Consider the following 23,610-nt stretch of genomic DNA (forward strand, 5'->3'; position numbering starts at 1 on the left):
TAAATGTCAAAATTAAGATTAATAATTAGATATTAGACATGTGGTGGTAATTGAAAATTTTCCCAAATTTAAGATTAATTATTTGTGTTTTTTTTTTCACTCAAAATAATACGTGGTTGGATAATAGATAGTGTCTCTCATTCTTAGTAGTTTTGTAAAAATTCGCCTCTCAATTTCTCTTATAAATATAGCTCCTCCAAGAATAGCACAAAAGAGAGATCTTTCAAAGCAAAGCCAATAGGCCAATCTTTTGTCAATCACCAGTCTTCTCACATTCTTCGCTCTTTCTCACATTTTCTTACCTAACCCAAAGTAGCCATTTTTATTTTAGCCTCCTTTCTTGTTTTCTTTCATTTTTAAGCTTTTGCTTCTTTGTTGTTTTCATTGGTTCATCAAATGTTACATCCCACAATTTTCATCATTTTTACCCTGGAGTTAAATGCTACGGTGAGAGATTTTTCCCTATATTTTGGAATTTTTTTATGAACAGTGTAAATATTTTTTTTTCTTTTTTATTCTATTTCAGATGTTTGTTTTTTTCATATAGAGAGAGAAAAGATTGTATGGAACTTTAATACCATGTCATTTGCATTCTTTTCTGATATAGCTAAAATTTAGGATGAAAATATTAAAGTGACATGTTCTTATTATAAAGAGATAAAAATGATATGGTTTCCCATTTATCATATATATTTATTGCTGCAAATAATCAAAGAGCATGAAACATTCGAACTGATCTCTTTTTACTGCAAACAGTTTGCATTAATTTTATATTAAATCCGCAATTACAGCTCTAATTGCATTTAATAAAGAAATAAAATATAGTAATTAACAATATTATAATTAGGGTTTTTGAGTTTGTGCTAAACAGAATCTTATAAATAGTCTGATATCTAATAATTTTACTCTCTTTTTGTTTATATTAATAGGTACTGAGACCTCATAAACCATTTATTGTGTGAAGAAGATATAGTTTGAATACCATGGGAGCAAAATTTTCAAGTCCTATTAATAGTCTCCATAACTTGGAAAACCAAGTTCAAGCTCTCTTTACGAAATCAATAAGTTTCAAAGATGTGAATGTGAAGACAGTGATGCAATCATTCAGTTTCAACAGGCTTGTTTCAAATCCAAAAGGATTAGAACCAAATGGTTGTGGGACTGGGAGCATGCAACTTGAAGAACCTTCAAGCTTTGACAAAAAGGAAATACTCTCACATATTAAGGAAAATAATACAGTGTTTGTTAAACCAGAAAGCTGTAACAATATCTCACAAAGATCAAACACTGAAGAAAAGTCCGGTCCCGGCTTTGCCGAGCACGGTGGCCGACGATATCAAGCTGCATTGAAGTTACAAAAGGTGTACAAGAGTTTTCGAACAAGGAGACAGTTAGCTGATTGTGCGGTTGTTGCTGAGCAAAGATGGTGGAAATTGTTGGACTTTGCTGAACTTAAACGAAGCTCGATATCGTTCTTTGAGATAGAAAAACCGGAGACGGCGGTTTCACGATGGTCTAGAGCAAGAACCAGAGCTGCCAAAGTAAGTTTGTGTTGATGAAGAAGGAGGTGACGTTAATTGAGTTAAAAGTTGAGTGATGAAATGTTGGTCTTGTGTTTTTTGCAGGTAGGAAAAGGATTGTCTCAAGATGAAAAAGCTCGAAAGCTTGCTTTGCAGCATTGGCTTGAGGCGGTAATTACCATTTATATAAGTTATTTTTAGGAATTTAATCTTCTATTTTTTTAAATTTTAACTTTTTTTTTTGCTAAATTAGAAAAACAAAATTTAATTGGCCAAATAAATTTTTTTTTAAATTTAAAAAAATAGTTCGTTTTTAGAAGAGTGTGAAAGCACGTCCAATTAAGAGTACTTTTTATATAATTGGTGTGAAAGCGCGTCCGATTGGACGAGCTTTCTTACTGACATGTCAGAGAAAGTGTGTCCAGCTGGACGTTCTTTCTTTGTAGTTATTGGAAAATGCATCTAGCTGAGCACAATTTCCTTAATATGTCAGTAGGAAAGCTTGTCCAATTGAACGCACTTTCACACAGTCTCTTTAAAAACGGTCTATTTTTCAAAATTTCGAAAAAGTTGGCCTATTTTTCCAATTAATTTGTTTCGGCATATCGCTAATTTAACCTTACAACTATTTACACTTTTAAAAATATTTTGTTAAATTATTATAATATCATTTTTTAGTTATATTACTATTAAGTAGTATTTTTTTAATTTCAAAATATCATACTATTTAATTTAATAAAAAATTAATATGGTTAATAATTAAACTTAAATTTAAAAATTTAAAAAAAAACTAAATTTATAAATAAAAGTATAAAGACTAAATTCTAATTTTGTAAAGGTTACGGGCATATTTTAAATAATAAAAAAAAATACTAGGTTTTCAGTTTTCATATTTATTATCCATCTTCATCATGTTTTATATTGTTGATACTAACAGATTGATCCTAGGCATCGTTATGGACATAATCTCCAATTTTATTATGCCCAATGGCTTCACTGTGACAGTAGACAACCTTTTTTCTATTGGTAAGATTTCTATGAAACAGTTTTGAGGAAAAGGGTAAATGTATTATTTGGGTTTAAATTTGGTTAGTGTTTTTATATTGGGGTCTAAAATTTTTATTTTATTCAAGTTAGTCTCTAAATTTAATAATTATTTTATATTAAGGCTTGACTTTTTTTACCAAGTTAATCCCTAAATTTGGCTATTGTTCTCACATTGGGATTTAAATTTTTTTATTATCCAAGTTAGCACTTGATATTTCCTTTTTAAAAAGTCCAAGCTCTGATATAAGAACGATTATTAAGTTTAGAGATTAACTTAGACCAAAAAAACATTTAGGACCTAATACGGAAATAATTGCCTAGTTCAGATTCTATTGTGACAATAATTATCAAATTTAGACCTCAACGTAGGAACAGTTACAAAGCTGAAGCTCAAAAAAATTTAACCCTTAAAAGTAAATTAAAAAGAAGGTACTTGACCAATACATGTGTTTCGTAACATAAAGGCTTGATATTGGAGATGGGAGAGAAGTGAATCTTGAAAAATGCCCTCGATCAAAGCTTCAACAGCAATGCATCAAATATCTGGGTCCTGTGAGTTTAATTTCCCCCTTTTTATTTGAGCAAGTTGAAGCAGGTTTGGTAATATGATGTTGGATTTGCAGGCCGAAAGGGATGCATTTGAAGTAGAGATAAGGGATGGGAAGTTTTATTACAAGCAGAGTGGGGAAGTTCTTGATACCACAGGAGGACCAACTGATGCCAAGTGGATTTTTGTTCTTAGTGCTTTTAAGACTTTGTATGTTGGAATGAAGAACAAAGGAACTTTTCAGCATTCCAGTTTTCTCGCCGGCGGAGCCACGTTGGCGGCCGGTAGATTGGTAGTGGAAGATGGTGTTTTGAAGGTAAAGAACGAAACATATTTATACAACCTTTAATTCGATTGATGTTACGAGTTAACCGTACAACAATTCGACTGTTAAAATTATTAAATTACCCATACATAACTGAAGTAAGTTATATTATATTATCATGCCATCACCATGCTTAAAATATTATATCATCACTACAACCATTTTTTTAAAAATTTTTCTTGCACAATTTAGTATTATTATACATATTTTTCACTCAGATTATTCGTATCTATTTATAGTTACTATTATTTAAATTTTTGATCGAATTGATGTTACGAGTCAACTAAACACCTATTCAGTTGAAATTATTAAATTATCCTCACTTTAGAGGATAATTAATATTATTATAAAAGTATTTTATTTTTTTAATTTTTATATATATAATCTTCAAATACAAAAATTAAAAATGAGAATTTAACACAATACTAATAAATTTATATAGAAAATTTTCAGTACTTTATCAATAATTATTTATTAAAATAATTTTATAAATCTATTATATTTTCGTTCATCTTAATAAAATTCAGTAAGTACTAAAATGATTGTTAACTTGATAGGCGATTTGGCCTCATAGCGGACACTATCTCCCAACTGAAGAGAATTTCCAGGAGTTCGTTTCATTTCTTCAAGAACATGAAGTTGATCTCACAAACGTAGAGGTAATGAACACCAAATTCTTTTTAATTGTTTAACTTAATATGAGTAAAAGTAAGATCAACGTCCTTATGTTAGGAGTTAGATTATATATTACTTTTTTTATTCGGAAATTAAGTAAATCAATCATTCTAGATTGGATTAAAGAGTAAATTGCTCGTTTTTGTTAAAACTTTTATCTATTTTTATTGTAAAAAATTGGTGTGACTGACAAACGTGACCTGTTACGTCTACTTCATTTTGACATATAGAAACTAATTTTTAATAGTAGAATTGGATGGAATTTTTAACAAAAAAAATCAGTTTATTCTTTAATCTAACGTATAAAGATTAATTTAAAGTAGAGGGAATAAAATGCTATTTGATTCAGCGCATGGAACTTTTACCCTTAGGATGCAAATTTGGGCACTAATCCAATTCTTGTGATGGAAATTTTAACAGCAAAGCCCTTCTGAAGATGAAGCCATTAGCTGGAAGAACAGTAGTATCCTTGAAAGCAATGAACCAAAAGATGAAGGCTTGCAGCCAATGGAGACAACTAATAACAATGAAAACTCAATTCAAGGGAACACTGATTCAAATGACCAAGATTCTAAGGCTGTCCAAAATGCCAATAAATCCACATCAAGATCATCAGTATGGTCAAAAATAAGTAAACTCAAAATACCAGCAAAAGACGATGTGTTCGATATCTTTAAGAACGAAACGTTGCCACTGAGTTGCCGCAATGAGCGTCCAAAACCCACCACGGAAGGTGGCTATGAAACGGAGGAAGAATATCTATCCGATGAAGATTTTCTCTTCACTAAAATCAATTTATTTGGTGAAGATGATGATGATAATGAGGAAGATAAGAAGCCTATTCCAAAGGACAAAATAATGAGAAGGATAGCCTCACATAAAGAACCGAAGTCATATCAATTAGGACATCAATTATCCACCAAGTGGTCTACAGGGGCCGGGCCGCGGATTAGCTGCATGAGGGATTACCCATCGGAGCTTCAGTCCCGAGTTTTACAGCAAGCACACTTGTCCCCAAGAAGTGCCAATGCATTACCTCGAACACTATCACGTTTTGTGTTGACGCCAACATCACTGGGTACAAAAACAAGTTCACTTAGAAGCCCAATTGCACCTCTCCCTACAGCAAGTGGTATAAAAGAGAAAAGCAAAAGCGTATGCAGTTTTGAAACACAACTGTGAATTCCGCACACCATTTAGCTCCTGAATTTAACTTTTAAGGTTCAATTTGGTACTTAAGTTCGACGTTAAAATTTAATTTGGTACAAAAAAATCTTTGAGTATCAAAATGAATATTGAAACCAAACTCAGATATCAAATTGAGACAAAAAAAAACTTAAATACTAAATTAAATATTAAAACCGAATTAGAATTAACCCTAATGCATATATAGTTGCCTAAAACATAATTTTGAGCCTTTCTTTTTATATGTTGTTTTTCACATGCACCACTAGTGTGGTGAAAAATGAAAAGATAAATTGAAAGGGGTATTAGATTCGGTGTATACCATTGAGTTTAGAAAACATAATTAATTAAGTTCCTTTTTGAGCTGTAATCAACAAATTTGTAAATCCTACTTAGATGAGATTTGGATTTGTAAATCATGAATGAGATTTGATTACTCTTGGCAATTTAGAAGGAAATTAATATTTTTTTTTGAAGTTTTTAGCTATTCACAACTTTTATTTTTGAATATCATTTTCTCTTTATCATCAAATTATATTAAAAAAATTAAAATTTGTTGTTAATCCTTGTACTTATATAAAATTTAAGATTTGATCTTTGTACTTTAAAAGTTAAATATTCAATTCTCGTATTTTTTTAATGTAAAAATTCTAGTCTAATTATTACCGTTGTTCATAGTTTTTGTTAAAACTTGTTAATTTACCATGTTTATTTTTTACAAATAATATGAGAAAATTCTAATCAAAATTCTAAATTGATTAATTTTGATAAAAATACTTACGATTTTAATGATTAAATTGATATTTTTAAATAAAAAATAGAAAAATTTAATTTTTAGCTTTTTAAAATATAATGACAAAATTTCAAAATTAATCAAACTATAGAGACAAGCTAACTTTTTTCTCTTATAAATCTAACACTCCATGTCTATTTATGCTAAAATTTCCCATATCAAAGGCTAAGATTTTTCTCCCATCAACTTTCATTAAAAAAAAAAGTTACAAGAAGTCTTGTAATTCCGACAAGTGGTTAAAAATTCAATCCTTTGAATCAGTCCAGTACAACAATTACTTAGTAATCCGATCGCAATCCATATTATCTTTCCTAAGAGAAAAGGAAAAGGAGCAACTATAATTAGAAGGAATGAGGGAATATTGCAGCAACTTCTCAAAGTGTATAATTTTTACCAAGCAATGCATCAATGCAAGATTTGTTGTCGGATTCAAGGGAGGATGGTTTTAGTCGGGTTATTCAGCCCAGCCCAAAGGCTTACCTGAAATGTGAGGGGTTTGAGTAAAAATAGAGGTCCGAAAAATGGGCTTGGATAAAAGAATAATCCCCGTTTAAAAAATAGGCCGGGTCTCGGGTAAGGTATTTTTGGCCCAGGTCTGGCCCGAATTCAGTAAAAGACAAAAAAAATTTAATTTTTTTAATATTATTTTCTTATTATTTTTTCCTTATTTTGCTGCCATTTTACTATTATGTTGCTACTATTTTATTGTTATTGTTTGAGTATTGTATAAATCTCATTTTATTTTTAATTTTGTTATTTTGATATTTTTAGTATTTTTGATGTATTATATATATTTAAAAATAATATAAAAATTAATACGGGCAAGCCTGGTCGGGTTTGGATTTTAGCATTTTTATCTGGGTCGAGTTTGGACAAAATTTTAGGCCTATTTTTCAAGCCAGACCTAGCCCGAACCTAGTAAATGGGCTTGAATTTTTAGTTGAGTCCGGCTTGAACCCGACCTGACTCGGCCCATGAGCACCCCTAGTTTTACATAAACGAGTTGTTTAATTTAAACCTTTGAATGAGAGGTTGGAATATACAATTTTTTTTTATATTTTCTATGTTCATTTTATAATTTATATTCAAGATTCGTAATTATTTCTCTCAACAATATCATTTTCAAAATTTGAACATTAAAAATATAAAACAATTTTCTATTTAGTTAAATAATAATTATTTTTAAGATAAAACTCTAACTTAACTCCAAAGATATAATATGGATATCAACTATTCAATTACTTTTTGAGGATAAAAGGTAACCATGCAAAGCACAACTAAAAATATCTTATAAAAAAATTGATAATTCTTTTATTTGATTTTAGTTGTGAAATTATTTAAATTATAAATCATCTAAAGAAAATACTTTAAGTAATAGAAGAATAAACAAAGAGAAGGAAAAAAAATAATGCTTAACAAATTTTATGAGTTATTTTAACAGAAAATTTACTATCATATTTCATCATCATTATTTGAGAGAGAAACAATTAGAGTCAATTGAATTTTTGGTTGGTTATCATTAGCATTATTGTCGATATAAGAAAACGTAAGTTTGAATGTATTGAAACGCGTTTATCTTTTTATTTAATGGTGGAGAAAGAAATGTACTTAATTTTAGACATTGTATAAGAAATATATTAATGTTTTTATACTATAAATAAAGCCTCTAACTAACCATTCAAAAAAACCTAATTATTTTTTTAATAAATACTATTAGGAAAATATTTATGCTTTTTAATAATTTATATAAAATTTTAAAAGAAATACCTTGAAAAAAAGACTACCTTTTTAAAAATTTCATTAATTTCAAAAATAAATATTATATAATAGAGTGAATATTGACCAAGTAATATAAGACATCTTCGCCTGATCACACGCTAGATGTATTTTTACTTTATCAACTTAATAAATAAAAATTTCAAAAAAAAAATCAAACAATTTTAATTTATTTACTTTTGGATCACATCTTTGTAAATTATTTTCCTTTTTTCACAAATCTTGATTTCTATTAAAGATTCAAATATAATTGCTTGTGCAATATCCACATTTTTTTCTCAAAAATTTAATTTTAAAAATAAGTGAAATAAATAGATATTTAATAACATAATAACTAGTGATATTTTACAGTATTTTTGATTGAATGATTTCAACTCTTGAAAAATTTCACCATGTCGATGATTTTGAAAGATACAAAATTTGAAGTTACTTTGCCAAAAGGTAAGAAAATTGCTTTCTTTTTTTCCTTATTTTTCACTTAATTGAAATTTATGAGATAAATATATTTATTAAAAATTCATATAAAAATATATTCGTAGCTATCACAACAACGGGAGTCATTGTGAACTCCACTAAAAATGAAAATGAGAAAGCTCAGATTGAACCTTACACTGAAGTTAAGCTTTTTAATCGTTTGGAGCTTTCAAGACCTCGAGGTATTTCCTTCTATTTTTTTTCCCTTCCCTTTTTATATCATTACAATTAGGGGCCTTTAAAAATGGTAAAATTCCTTTGTAGCTCTTTCAAAATTTTAAAATTATAAGTTAGTATAATGGTAAATTTGTATTTTTAATCCTTCTAAAAAATTATGATTTATCTTTGACCCCTTTAAGCAATTTTCTGGCTTCACCTTTGATTTACTTTGTAGCCCTTTAAATTTTTTAAAAAATACAAGTTAGTATAATGGTATATTTGCAATTAAACCCCTCCAAAAATTTATGATTCATCTTTGACCCTCTTAAAGCAATTTGCTTTGCAACTGATTTGCTTTGTAGCCTCTTTAATAAAAAAATTATAAGTTAATATAATGATAAAATTTCAAGTTGACCCTTCAAAAAATTTATGATTCATCTCTGGTCCTTTAATGCAATTTGCTTTGCCCCTGATTTGCTTTGTAGCCTCTTTGATTTTTTTTTAATTATAAGTTAGTATAATGGTAAATTTTCAGTTTGACCCCTCCAAAAATTTATGATTAATCTTTTATCTCTTAAAACAATTTTTTTGGCTTCCTCAATGATTATAATATTGAGGAGGCTAATGGGAAATGATAGGTTTTGAACCCCATGTCATCTAAGTGCTCGATGAAAGCTTTAGTCCCAAACAAGTCTTGGCCATTTTGCCTATTAAAAACACTGGTAATTAACATGTATGATTTATGGATTTTTAGATAGGTGATATCTCTTTGAGTGACTACATTGGCGTTCATGCATCAAAGCATGCAAGCTATGTGCCACACACAGCTGGTAGGTACTCGGTTAAACGGTTCAGAAAAGCTCAATGTCCAATTGTCGAGAGGCTTGCAAACTCATTAATGATGCACGGTCAAAACAATGGGAAAAAAACTCATAGCAGCTAGGATCATAAAACATGCAATGGAGATCATTTATCTCCTCACTGATCAGAACCCAAATCAAGTCATTGTCGATACTATTGTAAACAGGTAAGTGTCAACTCTCAATGACCTTAAAAACTTTTCTCAACTATGGTTCGTTTCACCACTTAATACTATAACCTTTCATGTTATAATAGTGGACCTCGTGAATATGCTACCCGTATCGGCTCAGCTGGTGTCGTTAGGTGTCAAGCTGTTGATATTTCACCTCTCCGCCGTGTGAATCAAGCCATCTATCTAATAACCACTGGTGCTTGTGAATCTGCATTCAGGAATATTAAAACTATTGCCGAATGTTTGGCCGATGAGCTTATTAATGTAGCAAAGGGATCATCCAACAGGTGGTAAATCAAGGTCTTCGTAAATTTTGTTCGTTTTGTTTTTGCTTTGAAACTAAGAAGCAGTGGCAGATATTTGGACTAAATTTTAGGGTCCTAGTAAAACTTTCAAAAAATTCATAAATTTAATGGGAAACTTAAAAAAAAAAATTTGGGGTCTAATTTTTTTTATTTTTTTAATAAGACATGTTTTGGTTTTGTTATTATAAGGTTAAAAAAAGAGAGATTTAGTAAATTTTATTTTAAATATTTTCATAAACTTTTAATTATTTTATCTATTTAATATTTAGTTTTTTAAAGAGTTTAATATTTAGTTAAATCAATTCTATTTTGAGCCTCACACTTGGTATAGTAATAATAAGATTTGTTGGGGCAATAAATCAAATTCAATTTTTCCTCAAAGAACATTCAATTTTAATACCTTCATAATTAAAAAAATTGGTTTTTTCTACATTATATATATTGATTAATTATAATAAATTATTAATTTATTATTATAATTAAGTCATGTCATTTTTTTAAGGTTAAACTACAAAAATAATCACTTTTGTTTGTCTCAGATTACATTTTAGTCACTTATATTTGAAATGTTATGTTTTAGTCACTTACATTATCGTTTGGTTACGAAATAGCCACTCTTCCGTTACGCTCCGTTACCTTCCTAACGGCAATCCTACGTGGTAATCCTAATGAGTTTTAAATTCCAACTTGAATGTTTAACTGGGATAAGAATAGTTTTTTTTAGTCAAAATGGAAAAGAAAATTAAAAGAAAAAGGAGACAAATGGTTTTTCTTTTCCAATTTAAGGTGTAATTAATTTAAAATTTTTAATTAATTAAATTTATTTAATTAAAAATCTATTCTTGTCCTAATTGGACATCCAAGTTGGCATTTAAAACCCATTTGGACCGCCACGTAGGATTGCCGTTAGGGAGGTAATGGAGCTTAATGGCAAAATGACCACTTTGTAACAAAACAAAAACGTATATAACTAAAATATAACATTTTAAACATAAATGATTAAAATGTAATATAAGGCAAACAAAAGTGACTAATTTTGTAGTTTACCCTTTTTTAATGTTAGGACTCAACTATTGGTTGGAAACTTATATTTATAATAATTAACTAAATAAACTAGTATAATTATTTTACAATTAATATTTTATAATTTTTTAAACAATCTTATTATAGATTCTGACATCATTTTGACACAATGTCTAAAATTATCCATAATACCTCCTAACCCATAAATAGGAGGATAATGCATTTCAGCGCACTCGAACCCACATCCATGCCAATCGAATTAAGATTTAATTGACGTATTTTTTTTAGATGTATATCAAAAACATAATTGATAGTCAATAGTTAATTATAAATAATTTGATAAATAATTATATTTCCGAATCACGAATTTATATTTATTCAACAAATTTTATATAAATAGAAGATTATGCATATATAAATACTTGTTTTTATATCGCTCTTTTCGTGCGATATGTAGCTTAAACAACATTCATTCTAAATGTTGATCTATTGAAATATGCATGAATATAATATACATTAAAAATATAAAAATATAATTAATTATAATTCTATCTATAAATTAAGTTAAATAAATTATAGAAAATAAAAACTATAAATAAAATTAACACAAATATATATTAAATTTTTAAAATTTAATTTTTAATGCGGAAAATATTAAAGTTATTTTACAATAAATTGTTAAACTTAAAATATATATATTAAGTAAAATCACATTTTAATAACATTAATTTAAATTAATTTTGTTTTTTTCAAATAACATTAATTTTTTTTCAAAGAATTTAAACAAAAATAAAATTATAAAAATTATAAAATATTAATACAAACAAATAATGCTAGAATCCAAATTATTATTTTTTATTTTAATTTCATATATTAGATTTATACTATTATTAGATTGAAAGCATATATATTATTATTTATTGTATTTTATTTTTATACAAACAGTTAGATAATAGAGAGTTTTATTATTAGATACATTTTACATGAGAAAAAATTATATATAATTATAATTTCACCTCATTCTTAATATTTTTAATTAATTATAAAATTTTTCAGAAAAAGAAAATTAAAAATCAATAGCAAAAATCTAATTTTCCTATTCTCTTCTTGAAAAGTAATAATTATAACCTGAAATTATATACAAACTTTTCTTTTTCTTTTACATCAACTTTTCGGCCACGTCAGTAATCCGCGCAACTTCCAACTAGTTTTCCACGTGTCTTTTTCCAATTTGTTTGTTGTCATCCCTTGCACCCCACTTCATTTTTGCATTTTCCAAAATCACCTTTTTCTATGAATATGAAATGTCAATATTAACCCTCCCATTGAAGTAAAACTGTAAAGACTCCTTTAATTTTTGTTTACTGAAACCTCAGTTCTCTATGCCTTTTACTCTGCTTCTCTCTTCCTTCTTTCTTTCATAAAAAATTCCTTTTCTTTCTGTCTTTTTTTTTCAATTTGATCTTGCTCTTTAATTCATATTTTTCTTTTTTTTCTTCTTTTTTCTGATTTCTTCGTTTTATGATCGACGGCCCACGTCCGCACTCATGACTTTGATGACTACTCCGCCGGTAGATGTACGCACCATTCTTCCCTCTCTTCACTTTGATTAAACACTTCGATATTTTTCTTTGATTTTTTTGTCTTGGTGGAAATGCTTAAAGAATTTTTTTCCTGAAATTCTCTTTTTCTGTTATGTTTTTCAATTGATAAGTGATTAATTTGGACGTGGATTTCGTGGGATTGATAGTGTTTTTCTTAATGTATTCAGGGTGTAATAATTAGGGTTTTAGTTGAGAGCGTTAGGGTTAGGTTTAGGTTGATCAGTGCTTTGATATTTTGGAAATTTGGATTTTGTAACAGCAAGAAGACGACGAGATGCTCGTGCCGCATACGGATATTGTTGAAGGACCTCAGCCAATGGAAGGTTTGTGTTTTTATTCCTTCTAGAATTCTTTTAGTATACTGTAATTCGAATTATTTTTCTGACAATCTTAAGTTGATCCAGAGTTCGGTTTTGTTTGTAATTATGGTGTGATTATGGAATAATAAATTGATTAGTTAGGTTGTTAGGGTTTTAAGTTTATTTCTTTTTTTGTTGATTTCATGATTTTGCTTAATTTTAGTTTCTCAAGTCGAGCCTGCTAATACAAATGAGAATCAGCAAGTGGAGGAACCTCAATCAATGAAATTCACTTGGACAATTGAGAATTTTTCTAGGCTGAACACCAAGAAGCACTATTCAGATATATTTGTTGTTGGTGGTTATAAATGGTAAAGTGGGAATTTCTTTGTTGTTATTGGAATATGTTTGGTTGGTCAGGTGCAATCTCTCATGTTATTGATTTTTTGGATGTTGTGCTGATTCTTCTCTGCAGGCGGATACTAATTTTTCCAAAGGGAAACAATGTGGACCACTTGTCAATGTACCTAGATGTTGCGGATTCTTCTGCATTGCCATATGGTTGGAGTAGATATGCTCAATTTAGCTTGGCGGTGGTTAATCAAGTCCATCACGAGTATTCAATAAGAAAGGGTATATTCTTACTGTTATTAGGTTTGGTGTTTTTCATTAGTAATTTATAACAGCAGCCTTTATTGCATTTCCTACACTTTTCATTCCTATACATGGAGGTTTCACTTTAATGCAATCTTGCATTGCCTGGAAAGAAATTGTTTCTTGTGCCGGTAGTCAATGCTCAATTGTGTTTCTTATGTAGTGTTCATTCATTAGCTTTTTCACGGTAGGTGATGGTTCAGATTGTGGACATAGTTACAACCATGCTTTTTTGTAGCTGGGCTAAGGAATGAAAATAGGAGATTCATGATTTGGTTCATCCAATTATTTATCGGACTTGGATTTTGGGAAGACTTGGTTTGAAAGGAAATATGATGTTTACGAGAATCTGTTGTAACATATATAAAATTTCAAAATTAGGGAGGTTTTGATCAAAATTAGAAGTTTGTGGTAATCAAAACTGATTTAGTGCTCTGGATGTTAGGATATTCTTTTTGATGATATTGACTATTTTAGCGGTTCTCAAAACATTTTTTTCTCAATATATTATTTTTTGATATTCTGTCTATATATTACAACCTTATATTGATTTAATTTTAGATTTTCAGACAGCTAGTTAGTTACGAACAGGATATAACTTTATTTATTTATACCCTTTTTCAATATTAATTTCTCCCACAAGCATTCTGGTCCAAATAGAGTGAACAGGATATTTTTTGTAATATTTCCTTATTCTATATTTTTATGCATTCTATTTTCAAGGTGATTTAACTGGGAGTTGTGTTTTTAGTGACAATTCTAGTATATGTTTTGCTTGTTTTTGCTCATATTCTAGTTTTGGCCACATCTTTTTTGTTTTATTTTAGGTTGACATGATCCACTTCCTTTTTTGTTTTATTTTAGATCAACATGGTCCACATCATTATGCTTTATTAAATGTTGACATGATTCATCTTATGCCCCATCTGTTTCTTGAACGGCCAACAGATTTTTGTCATTCCTATTTTATTGAAATCAAGTAATATTGTAGAATTGAAAAAGAAATATGTCCATGGATAATTTTGATGAGCAGAATCAGTATGAAAGGATTAATTTCCAATGTTATCTGAAATTGATTTTTTTTTCACGATAGGGTGATTAGATGATGCCCTTTATTTGTCAGATCATTTTTGTTATGTTTATTGCAAGCAGTTGGGTGTTTAGTGTATGTATTTGATATATTGCTGGAAGGAAGAAACCTCTGTGATATTGAAGATTCCTCTTGTCATTCCTAATTCAATAGTAAAGTTCATCCAAACTTATCTAGTGTCTTGCTTTTGGCTTTCATTTGCAGACACTCAACACCAGTTCAATGCAAGAGAGAGTGATTGGGGTTTCACACCATTTATGCCTCTCAGTGATCTTTATGACCCTAGTAAAGGGTATATTGTGAATGATACTGTTGTTGTTGAAGCTGAGGTTGTTGTCCGTAAGATATTGGATTATTGGTCATATGACTCAAAGAAAGAGACTGGTTTTGTTGGACTTAAGAACCAAGGAGCAACTTGTTACATGAACTCGCTTCTGCAGACCCTATACCATATACCATACTTCAGAAAGGTGTGTCTCTTGTTTTTCCATTCAATTTGGATTGTTCTTGTGTTCTTACTTTAATTGGAGTGAAACATGTATTTTCAATGTTTTAATTCAGGCTGTGTACCACATGCCAACAACTGAAAATGACATGCCTATAGGAAGCATTCCTTTGGCTCTGCAGAGTTTATTTTACAAGCTTCAATATAATGACACTAGTGTTGCAACAAAGGAGTTGACCAAATCTTTTGGATGGGATACATATGATTCCTTCATGCAACATGATGTACAAGAACTCAACAGAGTCTTGTGTGAAAAGCTTGAAGATAAAATGAAGGTACTCACTTTGAATTCTTTTTTTTAATACTCCCCGTTATACGCATATAAAATCATGTTATTGATTGTTCCCCTTTTATTTTTTCAGGGAACTGTTGTAGAGGGGACAATACAGAAGTTGTTTGAGGGTCACCATATGAATTATATTGAATGCATCAACGTGGATTACAAGTCTACAAGAAAGGAATCATTTTATGGTATTTATTTGTTACTGATGTTTATAACAATATTAATTTGGAATGCTGAATGTATCCCATAAAAGCAAATAGTGAGTGTGTATATTTGTTCCAGACCTTCAGCTTGACGTCAAAGGATGTCGGGATGTTTATGCTTCTTTTGATAAGTATGTGGAAGTTGAGCGCCTTGAGGGTGACAATAAATATCATGCTGAAGAACATGGCTTACAGGTCAGTTACATTTTTTTCCACTTGAGGTGGTGAGAACTGGGCTAGAATTTTTTTTATAAATGACCCATTTATTGTCAGAATATTGCATAAAGAAAGTTTTGGCAATTTGTTCTATGGTTGAACTTTATCTGTGATGAAATTTCTTTCCTGGGGGTTTGAAATATGGATTGAAGGTTTAACTCATCAAGTTACTTTAAGCCAGGCCATATTCTACTGGCACAAACTTGGGTAATCAGATTAATTTAAGTTCAAATAACATATTGTAATTATGTGCCAAAATCTGTTGCTCATTTCAGGATGCGAAGAAAGGTGTCTTATTTATTGACTTTCCCCCTGTTCTTCAGCTTCAGCTAAAGCGTTTTGAGTATGATTTTATGCGGGATACAATGGTAAAGGTCAGTGTTGGAAATCAGTTTACTTCTGAAGATGTTAGATAGTTGGGGTGCTTTTGTTACTCATATTTTAGTATTTATTTATAAAATATTTCAAGGCTTTGGTCTATGTAATGTGATATGCTAGAAAAATAATTCTACTGGTTCCTTGCCCTGCTGCGCCAAATCCAATCTATGTACTCAAATTCTAATCTCTATGTTTAATAGAACTTTTCTTTTTTTCCCCCTGTTAAGTCTTCAGATCCCCTTTCTTCAATATTGATTAATCATGTTGTGAGGTATTTTGGAAAACATTGATAAAATCTTCTTTATATTTGAAATCATAACATGCCGCGATCATATTGCTCCTGTTCATGAGTGAAAGTATATAAATAGATATATTTTCTTAAAACTTTTATGTTGTTGCTTTATCTTTACTTAGTATGTTTTGCTTTTCATGACTGGAATTACTATTACTGTCTGATCTTGTTTAAAAATTTGCCAATCACTGTTTGGAAACTGATTCCCAGTGATCATGTCCTTTTAACTGTGGGAATGGAACTGTTTCTTTAAGTGGGTGTTGTGTTTTTCATGTGAATTTAGATACTATGCATGATAGCATGGGCTATTTGGATTAACAGTTGCTGCCATTTTCTAGATAAACGACCGCTATGAATTTCCTCTTCAGCTTGACCTTGATAGAGAAGATCGGAAGTATCTATCACCTGATGCTGATACGAGTGTTCGCAACCTTTACACTCTCCACAGGTATTATTGTCTAGGGATTTTTTATATAAATCACTCCACTAGTACTTCTAATCCGTTCCTAACTGAGGCAAGTTGGTAATACTTTGTACAAGTTGTTTCCCTGCTTTACTACCTTGCTTCCCCGCAAATCTTTTCAATGTACTGTTTTGTTTTACAGTGTCTTAGTTCATAGTGGAGGAGTACATGGTGGACATTATTATGCTTTTATCAGGCCGACCCTTTCTGACCAATGGTGAGCAGCATTTTTGCATTGATAGTTGACTAATATGATCACAATCTCACGTGCTTCTATGGGTTCCTATTTTTCTTGAATTGAAAAACGATTCTTAGAGAATGGTGTGATTGGCTTAAAATATGTTATCTGTGATTAGTTTTAGTATTTAATGATACTGTTTAGCATGAAATTTCAATGCTCCTTTTTCTACATTGAAATATTAACATTATCATACTCTATAGTTATTCCAGAAGTTGGTGTGGTTTTGAGACTTGCACTTAATATATGAATGACTTGTGTTTAGCTCAGGCATTTCTCAGTTGTTCAAATTAGTACTGTCTTCTAGCAATGCTTTGTTTGGAGTTTAGTTTTGGTTTTCATCGTTGATCTCAGTGTATTATATGTCATCACATCCAAAAATATTTTGGCCTTTCAAGTACTTTTCCATTTAATATTGGTTTTAATTAATTTTTTACTTTAAGATGGGGGAACCCTTTAATCGACCTCTGTTTTGTCAGGTATAAATTTGATGACGAACGGGTAACGAAAGAAGATATGAAGAGGGCATTGGAAGAGCAGTATGGTGGTGAGGAAGAGGTAATGTTTCTATATTCCACTTTAAAAACCCTGTCTATTTGTGTACAGTATGTCAATTTATTTGAATTTTTGCCTTTATCTGTTGATTCAACAGTTGCCACAGACAAATCCTGGCTTCAATAACACACCTTTCAAATTTACAAAATACTCAAATGCATACATGCTTGTTTATATACGTGAAAGTGATAAGGACAAAATAGTTTGCAATGTTGATGAGAAGGACATTGCTGAACATTTGAAGGTAATATCTCCATTTACTTGCAACTGATATGAAAGCTCTAACTTTTGTCTTTATGCTTCTATTAACATAGATGTTGTAGATCTGGAGTAATGATTTAATTTCTAATTTCTCAGGTAAGGTTAAAGAGAGAACAGGAAGAGGAGGACGATAAAAGGAGATATAAAGCACAGGCTCACCTTTATACTATTATAAAGGTTATATATTGCAATTAAGGTTTTGGCATTTTTAGCTATTTTTGCTTTTCATCTTCGCATTAGTAAATACCATTAATGCATTTAGGTTGCAAGAGACGAAGATCTTCTAGAACAGATTGGAAAGGACATATATTTTGATCTTGTGGATCATGACAAAGTTAGGAGTTTCCGTATTCAGAAGCAGACACCTTTCAATGAATTTAAGGTACCACTTATAACTTATAATATGCAATTGAAACAAAATATCTCATCTGATTGTTGTGGTTGTTGAGTGATGACCTTGCTATCTATTCTTTGGACTCAAAGTTCAACATCATAATTCTGATTGTCAAACAGCACATTTCTGAAATATTTATTGAAATCTGAGAATATGGACTTGAGTTATTTTGATAGATCTTTTGGGGATAGTGGTGCTAGAGGGTAATTTTTGGGGAGCTTGGTGTTTCAATATTTGTCATGTGGATGAGCAGATGGCATTTGTGTTGACATTCCATAAATTTATATATTATGTGCTATACATATGTCTTAGCATCCTTCTTACTTTTTCCTACTGTCCTAATGAGCAAACGACTTTCTTTCTGTCTTTGCAATTTGTTGTTATGGGTTTATGATGTTATCATTTTCCTTTAAATGTTTAATTCGGCTGGTTTCCAGGAGGAACTTGCAAAAGAGTTTGGCATACCAGTGCAATATCAACGTTACTGGATTTGGGCTAAGAGGCAGAACCATACATATCGTCCAAATCGACCTTTAACCCCTCAGGAGGAGGCTCAGCCTGTAAGTAGTTATACTTTCTTGTCTTCCTGTTTATATTTCCTTAACTTTGCTTCTCAATGCTGAGGTATCTAATAGAAGGGGACCAGTGCTGGCGATTTACATGGGAGTGGGAATAATAGATGTTGATTCAAAAGCTTTGGCTAAATTTATAGAATTATGTTAATTTAAACGGTTCTTTTAGCAATTTTTTATTCTTTGGAGAAGTTTATGATAGGAATTTTTCCGAGATGCATTCATTTAAACAAAGGTGAACCAATTTTATGGATGCAGTAGTTGATGAGGAGCACTGTTTGTCCTAGTTTTTTTGGATTATTATACCTATTATTTAAGCAGCTTCTATTTGGTTGTTTTAGGTTGGACAGTTGAGGGATATGTCAAATAAGGCTCATAATGCAGAACTAAAACTGTTCTTGGAAGTTGGGCGTGGACCGGTAATGTTGTTTTGTTGATCATTGTTTTAAGTTTTCAGATGGTACCTTGTTTTTGTCTCATTTTGTGGATAACTTCAGGATTTACGGCCTGTTCCTCCACCTGACAAAACTAGGGAAGATATTATGCTTTTCTTCAAGCTTTATGACGCTGAGAAAGGAGAATTACGGTATTTACACTTTCCTATTTATCTTCTGTATTTCATGTTTCTCATACTTTCTGACATTGCACGTTGTTCCATTGCAGTTATGTTGGTAGGCTCTTGGTAAAACTTTCTGGCAAGCCAATAGAAAATATAACCAAGCTAAATCAAATGGCTGGCTTTGCTCCTGATGAAGAAATTGAACTTTATGAGGTTTGTTACTCCTTAAATATGTCTGCAATGCATTGACGCTTAACTAAAATTTCTTGATCAAATTATCTTACTTGTTGATTTTCGTATCTTTTAGGAAATAAAGTTTGAGCCTTGTGTGATGTGTGAGCATCTTGATAAAAGATGTTCATTCCGGTTAAGTCAGGTATATTTTGCTTTGGGACATATATCTTTTTTCAATGTAAATTGCCAGTGATACCATCTTTGCTTGCAGATTGAAGATGGGGATATTATATGCTTTCAGAAGTCTCTTCCAATTGCAAGTGAAGAAGCATGCCAATATCCAGATGTGCCTTCATTTCTGGAGTACGTGCACAATCGTCAGGTACCATTAGTATGTGGAGACTTGCTGAATATTTTATTGGTATTTCTCAGGTTTATGTTTACTGATTTGTTCTGGGAGGCTGATAAATGTTTATATTATACCCTCTGTCCTTCCTGTGAGGCATTGGAGGTCCACCATTTGCACCCTGGTATTAGTTTTATAAAGCAATATGTAGATATAGTACCAGAGAGGAGAGAAGATGCCTATATTTTATACTCAGTTCTAGTAATATTCTCTACATTGACATGGTACCTTCATTCTTTCAGGATGTTAATTAATTGTTGATCATAAAAGGAAAAAAAGGAATACCATATTGATGGCTGTTTCTATTTAACTTTTTGAAGAAACTGCATTGAACCTAACAACATAGCTTCTATAGGCAAAAGGTTTTAGATTGTTTCTGAGAATTGCCTGTGACAACTTTTATTCTTCAATTTGTGTTTGGATTCTTGCACCTCAATTAAGTTTTTGTGATTTGATGCCTGCTTAGATTGTTCATTTTCGTTCTCTGGAGAGACCAAAGGAAGATGATTTCTGTCTAGAGTTGTAAGTACTTCTAATGCAAATTACTGTTCAGAAAGTACAAGAATTATTACGTAGTTGTCAGATACTTATACTTCGTTTCCTCTTTAACATTCAAGGTCAAAGATACATACTTATGATGATGTTGTGGAAAGAGTGGCTCACAAAATTGGCTTGGATGATCCATCCAAAATCAGGCTCACATCTCACAACTGCTACTCCCAACAACCTAAGTCTCAACCTATTAAATACCGAGGAGTAGAGACTCTGTCAGAAATGTTGATCCACTATAATCAGGTAGCACATATGGGTTTTGAAATCCTTGCTATGTCTCTTCCTTCTATGCAAAATTTATATTGACTGATCACTTGTGTTTCTTAATTTTCAGACTTCTGACATTTTGTATTATGAAGTTCTGGATATCCCTTTGCCAGAATTGCAAGGTCTGAAAAACCTGAAAGTTGCTTTCCATCATGCTACTAAGGATGAAGTAAGTACAGAATTTGTATCTACTCTTCCCGGTTACCTCTTTCTTTTATGATCTTACATTGTTTATGGGCCTTTTGTGTAACAACATTTATCATGATTTTTAGGTGGTAATTCATAATATTAGATTGCCCAAACAGAGCACTGTTGGAGATGTGATTGATGAACTTAAGACTAAGGTATGTTTTGGATACTATTGTTCTATATTCTAAATACTTGAAGCCTAAAGATGGATAGTGTTATTAAAGATGATGGGCTCTTCTAGCTCTGTTTTTGCAATGAAAATCATTTTCTAGTCTCCTTTTATTAGAGGAAAAGTGGCCATTGTTTGAATATGAGAACCGGCCAGAATCTTTGCTTATTTTCATATCATATGGAAGATTCTATCTATCATATGTTAATGCATAATCTCCCATTCGAGGTGTATTATCTTTATAGACTTCCCATGCAACTTGAAGTTCATACTGACTACAGCTTTGCTTTTCTATTCTTGCACTATGAAACAGGTGGAGTTGTCACATCCTAATGCAGAGCTTAGATTGCTTGAAGTCTTCTATCACAAGATCTACAAGGTAGAAATGGTTGAAATCTGATTGCTAGTTACAATTTAGATTGTATATAAATTTAATCTAGAGTTATTCTAGACAGTTGAATTTGAAGCATCCAAATGGGATGGCAGATAAGTATGTGTGTTTCTTATGTGACTCATTGTTTCATCTCGTGTTTTTTCTTTTCTCCAGATCTTTCCACCCAGTGAAAAGATTGAGAACATAAATGATCAGTATTGGACATTGCGTGCAGAAGAGGCAAGTTTTCCCTTTTCCATCCTGTTGAAGTAAATAGATGAGGACTGTTCTTTTTTAAAATTATGTGGGTATAGCTTTTCTAGTGGTTCATCGAAAGTATAAGTAACATTCTATTGTTTGTACCTTATTTTTTCAAGAATGGCTATTGAAGAAAAGTAACATTCATATTGGAACAAGTTCTGGTTACAAAAGCTGGTAGATTATATAGTGAGTAGGGTATTCTAAAAATCTGTATCGTGTCATTATAACTTCTTTTCATGTTTACATTTGGGTTATGTTGTTTTTAGAGTATTTTCATGTAGTTATGGTGCTAAGCAAAATTTCTTACGAGTTTGTTCACGATAGAATAAGTATCTCTGGTCATTTCTTAAGAGATGTCTGCATAATCTATTAACAGATCTAACTTCATTTATGTAAAATCCCAGGTCCCAGAAGAAGAAAAGAATCTTGGTCCCAATAATCGATTGATTCATGTCTACCACTTTAATAAAGAGACTGCCCAGAACCAGATTGTATACAAGATGGATGAATTGATTAATATTCATGATCTGTTTTGACTTTTGAGATATTGGCTGGAATGTCCAGCTATTCTACATTATTTGCATGTTCTAAGATTTATACTCTTTTTTCTTTTAACAGCAAGTGCAAAATTTTGGTGAGCCCTTTTTCTTGGTCATTCATGAAGGTGAAACTCTAGCGGAAGTTAAATTGCGGATACAAAAGAAATTGCAAGTTTCTGATGAAGAGTTCTCCAAGGTGTTTTCATACTTTTCTTACTCATCTTTGCCATTCCCTTCTTTCATTTCACTTTCCCCCCAGTGAACCTACAAATTTACCATTTTTATTCTCATTTTCACAATGCCTTTCATTCCCTTACAAGCCATTATGTATATATGGGACCCTGAAATCAGGTTTTGACTCCCCTCTCCTGTTGTTTTTCCTATCTCGTTGTTCAGTGGAAGTTTGCATTTATGTCATTGGGCCAACCAGAGTATCTACAAGACTCTGACATTGTCTTCAAACGTTTTCAGGTATATCTTGGTTTCTTCACTGTGTTTCTGTCTTCACAGATGATCACCTATATTATAGAATTTCTATTTTTATTTGGATACTGGTGTTTTAATTTATTTGTGCATACACTTCAGAGAAGAGATGTTTATGGGGCTTGGGAGCAATACCTTGGTTTAGAGCATTCTGATACCTCTCCTAGAAGGACTTATGTTAATCAGGTACTACAATATTGTTGACTCTAGTTCCCTACGAGTTATGTGTATTGTACTTTTTTACTTATGTTCTCCGTATTGGATGTGTCTAATTGTAAGTTGCATACAACTATTGCAGAACCGTAACACATTTGAGAAACCAGTTAAAATATACAACTAGTAGAAAGCTAGTTATACAGTAGCAAATCAGTCGATGTGGAGATCCTTCCAAGTGATGGCATTGTAGATACTTGGAGAAGAATACATTGGAGGAAACAGTTGAAGCTTGCTTGGAGAGAATTTATGTAGGACTTGATTGTTAGTTTTATAGGATATATATATAGTTTTCATGTGGATGGGGGAGGGAAGATTTTCTTTGATGTATTGTTTTCCCACTGTTGATATATGCCTAGTCTTGTGCTATATTGCTTTTCTATGTTTCTCATTTTTAGGAAGGCACCTGAACGCCCATCCTCGACCTGAGAGGTTACTGCTGTCTTTCTTTTTGTACACAGCTCGTGTAATTTCAGCACATATGAAGATTTTGGACCTGATATATATCGGGTATAGTTGGTTGCACATATGAGTTAACCTTTTCTTCCTTTGCACT

The 23,610-nt window shown here is 31.1% G+C and overlaps 3 protein-coding genes across 5 annotated transcripts; all 3 read left to right on the forward strand.

The window, feature by feature from the left end:
* The first annotated feature begins 324 nt into the window (after window positions 1-324).
* On the forward strand, window positions 325-5,775 carry LOC107925629 (IQ domain-containing protein IQM6). Its single transcript, XM_016856337.2, has 8 exons — window positions 325-447; window positions 930-1,541; window positions 1,626-1,691; window positions 2,458-2,546; window positions 3,032-3,119; window positions 3,191-3,430; window positions 3,997-4,098; window positions 4,535-5,775. The coding sequence occupies exons 2-8, from the start codon at window positions 984-986 to the stop codon at window positions 5,294-5,296; spliced, it is 1,905 nt and encodes a 634-aa protein (XP_016711826.1). The 5' UTR covers window positions 325-447; window positions 930-983; the 3' UTR covers window positions 5,297-5,775.
* A 2,485-nt stretch (window positions 5,776-8,260) lies between these two features.
* LOC107925576 (40S ribosomal protein S5) lies at window positions 8,261-9,903 on the forward strand. The gene is given in 6 exon segments (XM_016856291.1): window positions 8,261-8,309; window positions 8,408-8,502; window positions 8,504-8,524; window positions 9,256-9,420; window positions 9,422-9,528; window positions 9,618-9,903. Coding segments are annotated over 6 exon segments (723 nt in total).
* A 2,304-nt stretch (window positions 9,904-12,207) lies between these two features.
* On the forward strand, window positions 12,208-23,579 carry LOC107925641 (ubiquitin C-terminal hydrolase 12). 3 transcript variants are annotated; one of them, XM_041114398.1, is made up of 32 exons: window positions 12,208-12,439; window positions 12,726-12,789; window positions 12,989-13,136; window positions 13,241-13,398; window positions 14,714-14,979; window positions 15,071-15,289; window positions 15,377-15,485; window positions 15,580-15,695; window positions 15,992-16,090; window positions 16,725-16,834; window positions 16,992-17,066; window positions 17,567-17,645; window positions 17,740-17,886; window positions 18,000-18,080; window positions 18,166-18,285; window positions 18,735-18,857; window positions 19,211-19,288; window positions 19,367-19,455; window positions 19,533-19,641; window positions 19,736-19,804; window positions 19,874-19,984; window positions 20,475-20,530; window positions 20,626-20,803; window positions 20,895-20,996; window positions 21,100-21,171; window positions 21,499-21,564; window positions 21,733-21,798; window positions 22,224-22,310; window positions 22,438-22,554; window positions 22,710-22,829; window positions 22,944-23,027; window positions 23,140-23,579. In XM_041114398.1, exons 1-32 carry the CDS (start codon window positions 12,410-12,412, stop codon window positions 23,179-23,181), a joined length of 3,390 nt encoding a protein of 1,129 aa, XP_040970332.1. In that variant the 5' UTR covers window positions 12,208-12,409; the 3' UTR covers window positions 23,182-23,579. The 3 variants fall into 3 exon arrangements, with proteins under 3 accessions (XP_040970332.1, XP_016711841.2, XP_040970336.1); XM_016856352.2 differs by having other exon boundaries at window positions 22,755-22,829; XM_041114402.1 differs by lacking the exon at window positions 22,224-22,310 and having other exon boundaries at window positions 22,755-22,829.
* Window positions 23,580-23,610: the final 31 nt, after the last annotated feature.

The sequence above is a fragment of the Gossypium hirsutum genome, chromosome A01, assembly GCF_007990345.1.
Source record: "Gossypium hirsutum isolate 1008001.06 chromosome A01, Gossypium_hirsutum_v2.1, whole genome shotgun sequence".
Taxonomy (NCBI): Eukaryota; Viridiplantae; Streptophyta; class Magnoliopsida; order Malvales; family Malvaceae; genus Gossypium; species Gossypium hirsutum.